Source organism: Miniopterus schreibersii (genome assembly GCF_964146895.1).
Source record: "Miniopterus schreibersii genome assembly, chromosome: 1".
Lineage (NCBI taxonomy): Eukaryota > Metazoa > Chordata > Mammalia > Chiroptera > Miniopteridae > Miniopterus > Miniopterus schreibersii.
In genome coordinates this window covers 128,111,585-128,126,744 of record NC_138101.1, presented here as the reverse complement: position 1 = coordinate 128,126,744, position 15,160 = coordinate 128,111,585, and the positions used below count along the sequence as shown (strand labels likewise).

The following is a 15,160-nucleotide window of genomic DNA, read 5'->3' as shown; positions in this document are numbered from 1 at the left end:
AGGATATTTTTTCCATTTATTTTTAGAGAAAGTGAAAGGGAGGGAGAGGAAGGGAGGGAGCAGGAGAGAGAGGTGGGGGGGTGTGGAGAGAGAGAAAGAGAAACATCAATGTGAGAGAGACACATTGACTGGTTGCTTCCTGCACGCATCCTGACCAGGGGTCGGGGATGGAACCTGCAACCCAGGTTGGTGCCCTTAACCAAGAATCAAACCCCCAACCCTTTGGTGTGCTGGCTGATGCCCTAACCACTTAACCATACTGGCCACGCAGTTATTGATGTTTTTAAAGAAAATAACAGGATTGATTTGATACTGGTAATATATCTCTTAATACCAAAGGAAAACTAAAACTTGATCCTAGTGTAATTTTCTTTGTTATACTTACTAACAGACCCAGCAAATTAAAGTTTCACTTTCATTTGAAGTTTTTAAGAACATTAAACAAGGCATTTCTTTGTCTTGTGTTAAATTTAGATTATTGAAAGTAATTAAAGGAACCGATTATCAAAAAAGAGTTTGAGCCCATGGCTGGTGTGGCTAAGTGGTAGTGTGTGAACCCTTGCACTGAAGGGTCTCAGGTTCAATTCACAGTCAAGGGCACATACCTGGGTTGCAGGTTCCGTCCTGATCCCTGGCCCCAGTCATGACCAGTGCAGGAAGCAACCAATAGATGTTTCTCTCTTTCTCTCTCTCCCTCTCGCTCTCTCCCTTTCTCTCCTACTCTTTCTAAAAATCAGTGGAAAAAGTATCCTTGGGTGAGGATTAACGAAAAAAAAGAGTTTGAATATCTAATATAAACCTCAAACTTGCCATATAGCTTTTATTTCAAATGTATTGATAGATTGGCTATTTCTTAACCAACCTAGTTTTATAATATTTTAAAAGCCATTAAACCAATACAAACAAAATAATCTAATTTAAACAAATTTCTGGTTATTTGTAGTTTTAATTCATTTCTCCTACAGTGGTAATTAAGCTGATGAACACACACTCTTTTTAGGTGGGGAGGGGCGGGAGAGAGGAAGGGTGCCTGGTTTGGCTACAATTAAAAACAGTACAGTATTTTAATTCCTCATTTCACTTATTTTTTGCGTAGACAGGGCCTTAGAGATAAGGTGGTATAAATAATCATTTAGGATATTCACAGTTTAAACTGAAGCATAAGTATTCATATTGAAAAATGTTTCCTGGTTTTAAAAATGTTCCATTAGTATGATTTTTTAAGATTAATCTGTGTAATCTGCATATCAGATAAACTTGTAGGTGGTTTTCTGCAGTGTTACCGTGTCAAATGGTTGGATTATGATTGTTCTTTTCCTATTTGTTCTAGCTAGTGCACAATCCTTACTGGTATTGATTTTAAATATTTTAATCTTAATGCCATATATTTCAAGCTTGTTTTCTATTGCTCTCAATATCAAGGAAAACCAAAAATTTGCCTATTATGTATCTACCGTTAATGGTCTTTGGTTAGTTTTATATTCATTGTTTTTAAACAGTTTTTATACTTTTGGGTGTGAGAACTTCATCTGGAAGTTTTTTATACAGTTCTCTACTGTCCTTATACTTGGTTGTTTTAGTATTTAAGGTAAATATTCTTTAAAATGTCAGAAATTACCTTATGATTTTATATTTTGTAATATTTCATTCCTATAATATGAATAAGCCATTCTTTATTTGGGTCAAGTAAAAAGCCTTCATTTGATAACTAACTTGAGAAATCACTTTGGTTTCTACATTATACCAAAACTTTTTATAATTTGTTCCCCTAATTATGTGGAAGCTAATGGAACTTTTGTACTCGATGCTAAATGCTAAGGAGAATATAATAGTTAAGTTTTTCAGTGACTTTGCCTTTAGCATTCAGTCATTATAAGAACATTATTATAACAAGATTCTATTTATAAATATGTAATCTTTTTACAGTGATTATCATATGCTTCATTGTTACTTTTACAGTAAGCTATTGAACTAGTTTTTTATGCTTCAAGTAATGCAATACAAAGCATAAGAACACATTGAATGATGGATTGCTTGAATGTGTATCACATCATTTTGACTGTTTTTCAATTGCCAAACATATTCCAACACCTACTGTATGCCTGGTACTGTGCTAGGTGATGGTTTATGTGTCAGCGTGTCTCCTCCCTTTTTTGAAAACATCAGACGTAGCCAAAAAACATGACACTTAAGTGAAGTGTTTTTAAATAAATGTGTTTATACTACTAAATGTGACGTACTTATATAAACTCAATTAAATAACTTGACAGGATTTAACAAGGTTAACTTTCCAAAAATATTAAATAGAAGATTCGTTCCACATTTGAGAGACCCTGCAGTTGGCTTACACCTAGGAAACTCTTGAATGAGCTGTTCTGGGATATTCTATGTTAAAACTATCCCCTAATGAAAAATTATAGTTTGCCTGAATAAATTATGTAAGCCAAAAATCTGGTTAAGTACAATGGGTTGAGTTGGTTAAAAGGGTACAATGAATTAGGTTAACTGATACTCTGAAGCCATAGTTTATTTTGATTATTTCTGATTCTAATAACATGTAACAAACACTTGAGTCTCAGCCTCACAGAGACTATTTGTCTACTGCCACTGATCTGTGGGGCATATTTTTCTATACATTTATTTACCACATTATGTGCATTCCTTGTTCAGGACAGTTTTAATCATTTTTATGTAGATACTATATATAAATGTTAAGCATTTTAATGTGCCATATAGTCTTAGGGAGAAGTCTGATGGAGCTGAAATGGTTAGATGATAGATTTGCATTTGAGAGTAGAAGTACCCAAGTGAACAAGATTGGGTTCTCAGATGTTAGAAGGTGGGAAAGCCTGTATATTTTATGTTCCATGGACACAAAAACTGAAGTAGAACTTTTCCATAGGGCAGGAACTGTCATTTCTGTTTATTTACAACACATCTAGATCACTGGTGATTCCTTCAAAATACTGTGATGGCCCTGGCTAGGCGGCTTAGGTAGTTGGAGCATTCATTGTCCCTTACACCGAAAGGTTTCCAGTTCAATTTCCGGTTAGGGCACATAACCTAGGTGGCGTGTTAGATCCCTGATTGGGTCACGTTCGGGAGGCAACAGACCAATTTCCCTCCCCCCCCCTCTCTCTCTCTCTCTCTCTCTCTCTCTCTCTCTCTCACTCACTCTCACTCATCTATATCCTCCTCCATCCCTCCCTTCCTCTCTCTAGAATCAGTAACATCCTCCAGTGATGATTTAAAAAAAAAAAAACTTGAAAAATATTGGCTCAGTGGTTGAGCATCGACCCATGATCCAGGAGATCATCATTCGATTCCCAGTCAGGGCACATGCTGGGGTGTGCAGAAGGCAGCCGATCAATGTCTCATAATTGATGTTTCTACTCTCCCTCTCCCTTCCCCTCTCTGAAATCAATAAAAAATATATGTTTAAAAAGTACTGGTGATAGCACTGAATAAAACAGTAAATATTCCAGTTAATTTCTTAGTGACTATGCCAGTTGCCTATAAAAATGAGAGATAATGCAATTCTTAAAGGTTCAGAACTTTTACCAACCTCTCCCTATGCCCCCCAGCTCCCATAAGTCATATAAGTCATACAATTCAGTAACAAACTTTCGTCTTCAAGATGAACAAGGTCTAAGGCTCTAATATATAAGATGGTGACTATAGTTGATATCTGCATTATGTAATTGAAATTTGCTTAGAGTATAACTTAAATGTTCTCACATATATGGTGATGGATGTGATAACTAGATGGGATCCTTTCACAATGCATATGTATGTACACTTTATCTTACAAATTTCATTTGTCAATTCTTCCATAAAGCTGAAAAATAAAAATTACACAGGAAAAAGATGTAGGCTCAATTCTAGGGTGTTTCCTAATGGTGTTTAAGATCACCTGTCTTAAGTTTAATAAAAATAAACATTTATTTGTGAAATAGATAAGTTAATGTTTTAGTATAAAAATGTGCTGTTGTGTAAATTGTTAGGGTAACTTTTAACTGATTTCTCATAAATTTGAAAGTTGTTTTCAAAATAGTTTTTGAGACACAAAGTATAATTTCATTTCAGAATTTGGTGCAGCTTCAGAATGAACATGCTTAACAGCTAATGCAGTGTCATCAGTGAACTCTTGAATATATGGGAAATGAGTTGTCATTGTGTATGCATTTGACATCCAATAAAAATCTATGGATTAAATTAGGGTTATCCATATCGGATATATTTCATCATTACATGGCTTCAAGTGCACATTTAAACACCAGCACTATCCACTCCCCCACTCTCCCCCAAAGTAATGTTTTGTGATTTTGCAGTTACCAAAGGGATGGAACCACTTTGCCATTTTGTACCCTTCTGGCTCCTGTGTCCCTGTAAACAAACCACCACCATAAAACTGGAACATCGAGAAAAACATTGCTCCAAAGCCGCCTTTCCCAGTAAAGGGGAGCCAAGAGGAGACAGAAGAGGGAGCTAGCATTTAAGGGCCTACTTTGTTTCAATAACTTCACTACGTTAGCCCTGTGGTCCTTAAACCCCTGAGTATACTCACCAGTCAGTGATCTGTAAATGACCAAACAGTTCAGTATTTATGACCTTAGCACTACACGCTCCCACCGTAGGTGCTCAACTTAAAGCAGCTACCTTTTGAGTGGCGGCGGCTTGATTAGATAGAATAAAAATTCCTCCTAGTCCGCAGCTGGAAATCAGTACCTGGTTCAGGCATTAACCCGCCCTGGGTTTCCAAGTTCTGTGGAGATTCGAAGCTGTGGGAGGGTCGCCCCAGTGAACTTCCTGTGGCCCCGCCTCCCCGGGCTTTGCTTCCGGGGCGGCTGCGGCGGCCACGTCACCCTCGGCGCTGCTCGCCGGCCGGGCAGTGGATGGTGGGAGCCAAGATGGCGGCAGCTAGTATTCGCGAGAGACAAACAGGTACCGACTCATTTATTCCCTTCTCCCTGCGGTTTTGTGCCTGCCGTGGAATGTTCTCTTCCTCTGCTTGTCACCCTCCCTCGGTCGCAGCGCCTGCAGCTGGAAGACGGACCTCCAGGAGTTTAATCCTGTTCCCGGAGCATCGAGAGCCCCTCCCCTTTTGAGCTTTTAGGGAAGAGATGCCATTGACTTGAGATTTCGGCCCCTTGTTAGTGGTGCAGAAGGGGCCGCAGCACTGGGCCGGTTGCTCTGGTCTGCTGCTCTTCCCTACTGGCCATGATGACAAGATGTGGCGGGTGGCGTTTGTTTTTCTCTGTGTTGCCACCTATGAGGTCTCTGGGTTTGTTTCTGTGCGTGGTGCAGTTCTCCCAGTTTTAATGTAGAAAGTTTCGTTTCTGGAATTTCCCCCACAATTAAATTAAGTATTCTTTTCAGGGCAGCTTACGTTCTGCCATTTCACCTTTGGACTGCAATCATTGGGGTACTTGAAGAGAAATGCCTGGTGGTAAAGATTTCACCACCTTGCTGGAAAGGGGTTGAAGAATGGCAACGGGGAAAAATTAATAGCTTTACCATTTTAACTGTGACAAATTAGTGTTTTAAGACTACATATACAGTATATACAGTAAAATGTAGTGAGAAAAAGTACACATTTCTTCCCTTGAGCTTTGATATTTTTTCTCTTAGATATTCTTAGTTTTGCCTTAATTCTTTGTAAACTTATGATGACAGCTTGCATTATACCTGTTAGCTACAAAGTAGTGTTTTATACCTGTTAGCTAATTGTCTTAAAAGTTGGCAAGCTATTAATTCTGAAGAGCAAATAGAAATAAGCCGTCAAGAATGTACATACTTGGAAATTCTCTCTTGTAATTACTTAATTTTGCATATAAATCTGAATAGGAAAATAATTGGTTATGATTAATATGACCTACAGCAGGGATTTTGGCACTGCTTTGGGTTTCAAAGAAAAAATTAATTTTTAAAGAAAAAGTTAATAATGACACACAGTGCATACCGAGTTGTGTTCTGCTTTCCCCGATAGATAATTTAATATACGCTATCAGGTGAAGGCAGGCATAACAATTACATTGAAAGTCCTAATAAGATATGGGGAATACCTGCCATTCCTTTTATTTGTGTAAGCAAATAGAAGCCCCACTTGTCTTTGAGGTATGGTTTTGACAGTTTAATGAAGCTCAGTGAATTAGGTTATACTACATATTAAAGAAAATAAGATATGAAGAAACAGCCCTGGCTGGTTTGACTCAGTGGTTTGAGTGTCAGCCTGCGTACCAAAGGGTCTAGGGTTTGATTCCCAGTTAAGGGCAACTACCTGGGTTGCAGGTCCCATCCCTGACCCCTAGTTGGGGCCCATGCAGGAGGCAACCAATCAATGTGTTTCTCTCACTTTTATGTTTCTCTTTCTCTTTCTCTCTCTCTCTCTCTCTCTCTCTCTCTCTCTCTCTCTCTCTCTCTTTCTCTTTCTCTCTCTCTCTCTCCCCCCTTCCTCCCTTCCACGCTCTCTAAAAACCAATGAAAAAAATATCCTCCGGTGAGGATTAACAACAATAGTAACAAAATGCTGTAAAGGAACACTACCAATACAAAGGAGCTTTTTGAAAAATGAAAATTGTATGGTAGTAATTTTTATATGCAGAGACTTCGTAGAATTAAAAATCTAATAGCATAATTTCAGTTTCTGTGGAAATAAACTTCATTATAGCAGGATTTCACATCGTTATTAGATAGGTTATGTCAGATTAATCACTTGTCATCTTAGTACTCTAGTTGAGTTCTGTTTTATTTTCAGAGAAAGATAAACCCCTTTATATATGCTATAGTAGCAGAATTAAACATTCCCCTGATGTCTATTGAGAATGTTTTGGGAAATAGTTCACAATCAATTCTCAAATATTCTGAGTACCAGATAGAGGAGTTTGCAGTATTTAGGTAGATAATGGTTGATATGTATTGAGCATTTAGTATTGCCAGGCACTGGTTTAAGTGATTTTTATATGTATTATATCTCCATTTTGCAGATGCCTGTTTTTTGCTTTGCCTGTCTGAAGAATCTTTATTCATCTTAGAGGTCACCTTAAAAGTCATCTTGTTTGTGCAAGTGTCCTGGACCACTGCCCTCTCTGTTCTTACCTTGCAACAGGCAGAATCCTGTGTTACCATGGTCCTTCATGCATGCCTCTGTGTTGCGGTTCTTGCTCAGCTTCCTCACTTCTGAACATTGGAGAGCCACAGATCAACTGCTTTTTCTCTTGTGATCTCTTGAGCCTTTGGCAGCTCCATCCATGGAGTTGCTCAGGTCAAAAACCTTGGAGTTTCCTTGACTTCTGTCTTTCATATCCTGCATCAGGTCTGTCAGTAAATCTTGTCAGCTCTACTCTGAAAATATTTCCAGGATTTGACCGTTGTCGTTGCTATCACCCGTGTTTTAGCCACCATGAATTTTTGTAATAACCGCCTATTTGGTCTCCTTGCTTTTACATCCCTGTTCCCCTTCATTTTTCTTCACACAGTATCCAAATGTCACATATTTGCTCCAAATCCTCCAGCTGCTTCTCATTTCATTATAGTAAAAAGCCAAAGTGATCTCACAAGGCTCCAAATGACTTGATTCCTACCTAACTTTTTTACCTCACTCCCTGTTATTCCTTTTCCTTAAACACACTGGAGTTCCCACTTCAGAGCTTTTATATTTGTTTTTTCTATCTAGAATATTCTTTTAGAGATATCTGTGGTTCACTCTCTCACTTCCTTTAGTTCTTTATTCAGATGTTACCTACTCAGGAGACCTTTTCTGACTATTCAAAATTACCCCACAACTCCCTTTTCCCCCTTCCCTTCCTTGTTTTTCTCCATAGCACTTATGATCTCTCATACCACGTTTTATTTATTTTGTTGTCTTCCTTCCCCAACTAGAATGAAAGCTACTTGAGGATAGGTAACATTTATTCAGTCTGTTTTATTTAGTGCCCACAGCTAAAGCTGTGTCCAGCAAATAGTAAACACTCACTAAACATTTGTTGAATGAGTAGTAAATATAGTTGAGTATATAGTGAATGTGTGAAAAAAACATTTCAGGCAAGGGTGAAACTACATTAACCAAATCTAGGACTGAATAGTGTGTTTAGGGCCAGTAAAGAAAACTAGTTTGTCATTCAAGTTAAAAGCAATGATTTAAGCCTTTAAGGCATTACTCTGATGAAAGGAAAATTACATTCTTATACATTATTTGGGTACAGGCCTTGTACTTTATTAACAAACCCACTGTGTCAAAATCCCTGTTAACAAGTTAGCAAAGGCTCAAAGTTGGGGATACCTAGGTGGGGCTAAGAAGGCAAATACCTGCTGTTACTGGCCTCTCTCATTTAGCCTGGGCTTACCTCTGGAGAACACTGTACACCTGGGGCTCACATGCAGCTCAGGCTGTGGTTCTTCCTAGTTGTCCTGTGTCAAGATTGTGAACAGCTGTTCCTAGAAACAAGATTTTTCTCTCCATTGGGCTTTGAGTGGCAGGATGGTAGTATCTGTATTGCCTGGAGAGGGGAGGAAGAGTTCTTCTAAAGCACAGTGGGAGAGTTAATCCTGGAGCACCTTCTATGCCTCTTGTGTTAATTCAGTCTTAAGTACCAAAGTGGTTTTTGTGTTTTTATGTGTTTTTTTTATATAATACCATAACACCCATGAGCTTTCGAAGTAAGTGTAAATTAGTATTGGCAATGTGTATTATTGGCTGGGTATGAGGTACTAATATTTTACCAAAATATTATGCCTGTATGTACACACACAAATATACAAATATATCACTGAAGTGCAGTTTCTTATTTTACCTGCCTCGATAAACAGGCATTTAATAGAAGTTTTTCTAGTGAGTGAATGAATATACTATAAATTAATAATCAGGTAATTTGAGTATTATGTAATTCTCTGGTAGGAATTGGGCTTGTAGATTATTCTGTATTACTAAATAAAATCTATTCAAAATGCTTTCTAAAATCAACCAAGTAGATTTTAGTGTTGCCAATATTTTAAAAATTAAATCACCTAATGAATACTCTTCCCTGACTATTTGGCCATCTCATCTTCACACAGAAGTACATCGAGATTTTTATTTTCCTTAGAAATGAATTACATCTGTTGTCAGTCTGTTGTAACACATGAACAGACGAGCAATAAAAACCGCAAAATACTGTAACATAAAGCATAACTGCTGTGATTTTAGAAATTGTGTATTTTCTTAGCAGGAGTTCTCAGTTATCTACCATGTCTGTGAAATTCTCACTTTTTCCATGGAGCATATAATAAGCAATATAACTTTTCAGTGAATCTGACAAGATAAACTGATCCTAAAATATAGCCCAAGATAACTAAAAAATAGACCCTAATGCATGAAGATTTTTGTATATGAACCAATTAAATATACAGGTAATTTTTTTTTTTTTAGAAAAACTGATCTTAAGCTGTGCTTTCAAGTATACAGTAGACAACAGCACCAGTTATTGAAGTCACAGCAAGCTCATGATTGACAAAATTTATTTTGCATCTATATAAAATGTACTGTGGGATCGTCAGGAGAAGTGGAAATGGCTTCTTTCTGAACATTTTTCACATTTTCACCTGAAAATAGATGCCTATTGTATTTTAGAAAATCCCAAACACATACCAATTAGCTGTTGATGGAATGGTCTTATAAAATCTGACCCTACTTCTACATATCCAGTCATTTGATTAATCAGTTTTACTAGAATAATTTGTGTATTTTGTTTTGAGGTAATAAGTAATAAATGTGGGGGAAAAGTGAAATCCTAAAAAAAAATGGTAATATTTAATGAGACTATTTTCATTTCTAGTGGCTTTGAAACGTATGTTGAATTTCAATGTGCCTCATGTTAAAAACAGCACTGGAGAACCAGTATGGAAGGTAAGAGAATTTATTTTAATGGGCAACTGTTTCCTTTTTCTCAGCCCTTATTGGTGGCAATTGAAGGGAATTTCTTGTTTATACTGAACAGTAGCACATTTCATTTGCAATGCATGGCTTCTTAATGTGAATCTTTTAAATAAATATTACATGGAGTAAAACAAGCAATGATGATAACATTTCATCTAGGGAATCCTGATCTCCTGGGCAGCACCATTCTAATAGGTCTTTACTCTGGTTGATATTTTGTTCCTTAGCTTTGCAAGTCCAGAGTTTGGATCTTGCGCGCTTGCTCAGGGTTAGTCAGACTCAAGGGATTGGTCCATTTTAACCAACTCTTGAGAGAGTGATCTGTAAACCAAAATGCCACTTTAATAATTTGTGATACGTAAAACTATCAGCAAAACTGTTAATTGGACCAGAAAGCAGTCCATAATCTTTCTCCCTGAGAAATGCTGGAGAACCTTTAGACTTCCTATTCTTTCAGTCCCTTTATTCTAAACTTCATGCTCACTGTAGCTCTTTATTCAAAGAAATAATACAGTTGATTAGGTTCAATCTTACCAGTTTATAATTACTTTAAACTTCTCTCTTGCTAGCAGTTAAGAACAAGTCAACTTGGTTACAGCTCTGGGCATTTTGAAGATTCTCTATGAGTCCTTATAAGTACTTTGGTTAAAGCCATCTATATTGAATTCATAGTTTAAGCTTCAACATGACCCCTAATTTCCCCCTTCCTGCCTCTTTATTTATGGGCATCTTCTGATTGTTCCTTGCATAAACTACACTTGTTTTTTGTTTCTAAAGTCTATATTGAGCCTTTGAATTACATAACTGGAGAATTTTGGGGTATAGATCTGTGTCAAATTCTTTCCTGCCATCATTTCTATATTACAAGATATATTGAGATTTAAGGAGGGACAACTTTTGAGGAAAACAACATTCAACTTCATAACTAGAACAGGGAGATTTTTAGCTTTTCTAAAGGAAATACTGACATTCAAGAAAACCATGTTTTTATGACAGCATGTTTCATTTTCTCATCAATGTTTTTATGACAGCATGTTTCATTTTCTCACCAATTTATTAATCCATAAAGAATTATTGAGGTAGTTGTGAAGAACACTAGTGGACATGTCTCTCTTATTTTCCTTAACTCTAAAACTAATTTTGAGTTAGAATTCTTAACACTCAAAAGTGTTAGTTTTAATACTTTTAGAATGTGAGGAAATGCATGTGACAGAATAAGGCGAGCAAGTACTCTTTAGGGACTTAATTTTTTTTTTTTTTAATATATCTTTATTGATTTCAGAGAAGGGAAAGGAAAGGCGGAGAGAGATAGAAACATCAATGATGAGAGTCATTGATCAGCTGCCTCCTGCATGCCCCCGACTGGGGATCGAGCCCGCAACCCGGGCATGTGCCCTGACCAGGAATCAAACCCTGGTCACCTGGATCCCAAGTCGATGCTCAACCACTGAGCCATGCCTGGCTGGGTGGGACTTAATTTTTAAAATGAGTATCTTATTAACCTGAGATGTTTAAATTGCTAAAGTTTCTTTATACTCTTGGAACTTGTTACCCATTAGTTTTGAAGATGACTAATATTTACTTTTCTCCTTTTAGAAAGGATATATGTGAACTGAGTAAGGCAGCATATGTGAGTTTGCTGTATGTTCAAACTTTATTATAGCTTAAGATGAAGATTTTATAGTCTCTGGTATTGTTTTTTTCAATTTCAGTTTACATTCAATATTACATTAGTTTCAGGTATAAAGTATAGTAATTAGACATTTATATAACTTACGAAGTAAGTTATATAACCCACCTGGCACCATACATATTTATTAAAATATTATTGACTATTCCCTATACTGTACATCCCCATGACTGTTTTGTGTGTTTTTTAAATTGTACAACTTTTGTTGTAATTGTTGACACCATTTACAGATGTCCCACATTTTCTCCCGCTTTGCCCACCTCCACCCAGCCCCCGACACTCCTCCCCTGGCCCTCACCACACTGTTGTCTGTGTTCATGGGATATGCCCAAGACCGTTATCTAATTGTCAATCTGTACTACTTAATCCCTTCACCTTTTTTACCCAGCCCTGACCCCCCTTCCATCTGGCAACATCAGTTTGTTTTGTGTATCTGTGAGTTTGTTTCTGTTTTTATTGTTCATTTATTTTCTCTTTTAGACTTCACATGTAAGTGAAATCTTTCTCTGTCTGACTTATTTCAGTTAGCATAATGCCCTCTAGGTCCATCAGTGTTGTTGCAAATGGTAAGATTCCATTCTTTTTTATGGCCGAGTCGTCTATTGATGGACACTTAGGTTGCTTCCATATCTAGGCTATTGTATATGAAATATCCTTCTTTGTCTCTTTATGGTGTGTTTTTAAGTCTACTTTATCTAATAAAGGTATTGCTATCCCAGGTTTTTTTTCATTTCCATTTTCATGAGATACTCTTTTTCATCCCTTTCAGTCTATGTGTGTCTTTCTACCTGAAGTGGTCTCTCTTAGGCAGCAGATGTATAGTTCTGTTTTTCATTCAGCCAACCCTATGTCCTTTGATTGAAGCATTTAATCCATTTATATTTAAAGTAATTATTGATAGGTAAGTCAGTATTGCCTAAGTTTTTATTCATATTTTTTATCTTTTTTTCTTCTTTTTCTTCTTGAAGTCCCTGTAACATTTCTTACAATACTGGTTTAGTGGTGACAAACTCTATTAGCTTTTTCTTGTCTGGAAAACTCTTGTGTCTCCTTTGATTTGATTTGATTTGATTTGATTTAGAATTTTTTAAAGGAAAAGTTTATTACAAAACATTCAGGAAATAAAAGTGTAAAGGAGAAAATAAAGATAACAAAATTTTATCATTTAGATTGTTAAAGTTTTACTGGATATGTTAAAATTTTCTCTGCATACACGCAGTTAAACCAAAACCATGGACAAAAGTATATCTTGTTTTAATTTTCATGTCTGATTACCCAGGGGAAATCAACACCTTTTATTTTGTTTTAATTAATTTCTTTTTAAATTATATTTATTGAAAGTATTACAGATATCACCCTTTTTTCCCCCCATTTATCCACTCTACCTTGCATCTGCCCCCCACCCCCCAGGCCTTCACCACACTATTATTGTCTGTGTCCATGGGTTATGCATATATGCATATAAGTTCTTTGATTAATCTCTCCCCACCCACTCTCCCACCCCTGCCTTCCCACTGAGATTCATCAGTCTGTTCCATGCTTCTATGTCTCTGGATCTATTTTGTTCCTCAGTCTGTTTTGTTTATTAGATTCCACATATGAGTGAGATCATGTAAAACTGAATCAGGAAGATTTAGAAAACCTGAGTAGGCTAATAACAACTGATGAAATCGAAGCAATAATAAAAAAAACTTCCAGCAAACAAAAGCCCTGGCCTAGATGACTTCACAGGGGAGTTTTCTAATTCTTTAAGTTGTAGGGTTAAACAGTTTATTAAAAATTTTTCTTGCTTTTTGAGGTAGGCCTGCAATGCTATGAGCTTCCATCTCAGGACTGCTTTCACTGTGTCCCATAGGTTTTGGGTTGTTGTGTGTTCATTTTCACTTGTTTCCAGGAAGTGTTTGATTTCTTTCTTGATCTTATTGGTAACCCATTTATTGTTTAATAACATGTTTGTTGGCCTCCATGTGTTTGAATGTTTTTGAGTGTTTTTACTGTAGTTGATTTCTAATTCCATGCCCTTGTGATCTGAGATGCTTGATATAATTTGAATCTTCTTGAACTTGTAGAGACTGGTTTTGTGTCCTAACATGTGGCCTATCTTTAAGAATAACCCATGTGCACTTGAGAGGAATGTATATTCTGCCATTTGAGGGCGAAATGTCCTGTAAATATCAATTAAATCCATCTGATCTAGTGTGTCATTTAGAGTCACTGTTTCAGTGTTGACTTTTTGTCTGGAAGATCTATCCAGTGAAGTCAGTAGGGTGTTCAAGTCTACAACTATGACCATATTGCTGTTGATCTCTCCCTTAAAGTCCTTAAGGTTATTATTGATAGATCCTTATTTACTGCCATTTTAATTCTTTATGCCTATGTTTCTCTCTTTATTCTTCTTATTAAAGCAGTCCCTTTAACACTTCCTGCAATGCTGGTTTGCTGGTGATAAACTCCTTTAGCCTTTTTTTTTTATCTGGGAAGCTCTTTATTTCTATTTTGAATGATAGCCTTGCTGGATAAAGTAGTTTTGGTTTCACATCCTTGTTTTGCATTACCTTGAATACTTCATGCCATTCCCTTCTGGCCTGTAGAGTTTCTGATGAGAAGTCAGCTGACAACCTTATGGGAGCTCCTTTGTAGGTAACAGGTTGCTTTTCTCCTACTACCTTTAAGATTCTCTCTTTGTCTTGAATTTTTGGCATTTTAATTACGATGTGTCTGGGCATGGGCGTCTTTGGGTTCTTCTTGCTTGGGACTCTGTGCCTCCTGAACGTGTATGACTTTTTCTTTGACCGGGTTAGGGAAGTTTTCTGCTATTATTTCTTCAAACAGGTTCTCTAACCCTTGCTTATTTTCGACCTCCTCTGGCACTCCTATGATGCAAATATTGTTACATTTCATGTTGTCCCACAGCTCCCTTAGACTGTTCTCCTGTTTTTTAATTGTTTTTTTCTTTTTGGATCTCTGATTGAGTGATTTTTTTCTACCCTGTTTTCTAATTCACTGATCCGATCCTCAGCTTCCTCTAATCTGTTTATTCCTTCCAGTGTATTCTTTATTTCTGCTGTCATTCTTAATTTCCTTCATAGTTTCCATATCCTTTTTCATGCTGTTGAGCATCCTGACAATCAGTATTCTGAACTCTATATCTGATAGATTGCTTATCTCCATTTCATTTAGCTCTTTTTCTGGATACTTCTCTCATTCTTTCATTTGGGGCTTGTTTTTTGTCTCCCCATTTTGGCTGCCTATTTGGGTTTGTTTCTATGTATTAGGTAGCCTGCTAGGACTCTCAGTCTTTTTGGATGGTCTCTGGTACAAGCCAGTGTCAGACACTGTTTGTGACTGGACTTGAGTACCCTGTTTAGAGCAATCAACAACCCACAAAACAAAAATAAAATTTAAAAATATAAAATAAAAATAAAGACTTTATCAGTCAAAAAAAAAAAGAATACATTGATTTTAAAAAAATAGTCAAGTTCGACACTGATTAGTAGGTGAGTAGAAATATATTTTAAAAAATAAACCATTGGCTATGTATTAAATTTGAAAAAAAC

General features: G+C 36.7%; 1 protein-coding gene across 3 annotated transcripts in view; it reads left to right on the top strand.

Annotated features, from left to right (window-relative positions):
• Positions 1-4,840: 4,840 nt before the first annotated feature.
• Positions 4,841-15,160, top strand: part of SCFD1 (sec1 family domain containing 1) — a 105,791-nt gene continuing 95,471 nt past the window's right edge. The window contains exons 1-2 of one of the 3 annotated variants that reach the window (XM_081151946.1): positions 4,841-4,944; positions 9,813-9,883. In XM_081151946.1, coding sequence (XP_081008072.1) covers positions 4,896-4,944; positions 9,813-9,883 — 120 coding nt within the window. In that variant the 5' untranslated portion in view covers positions 4,841-4,895. The remainder of the gene's footprint in view (positions 4,945-9,812; positions 9,884-15,160) is intronic. The other 2 variants (XM_081151947.1, XM_081151948.1) reach the window with 2 other exon arrangements.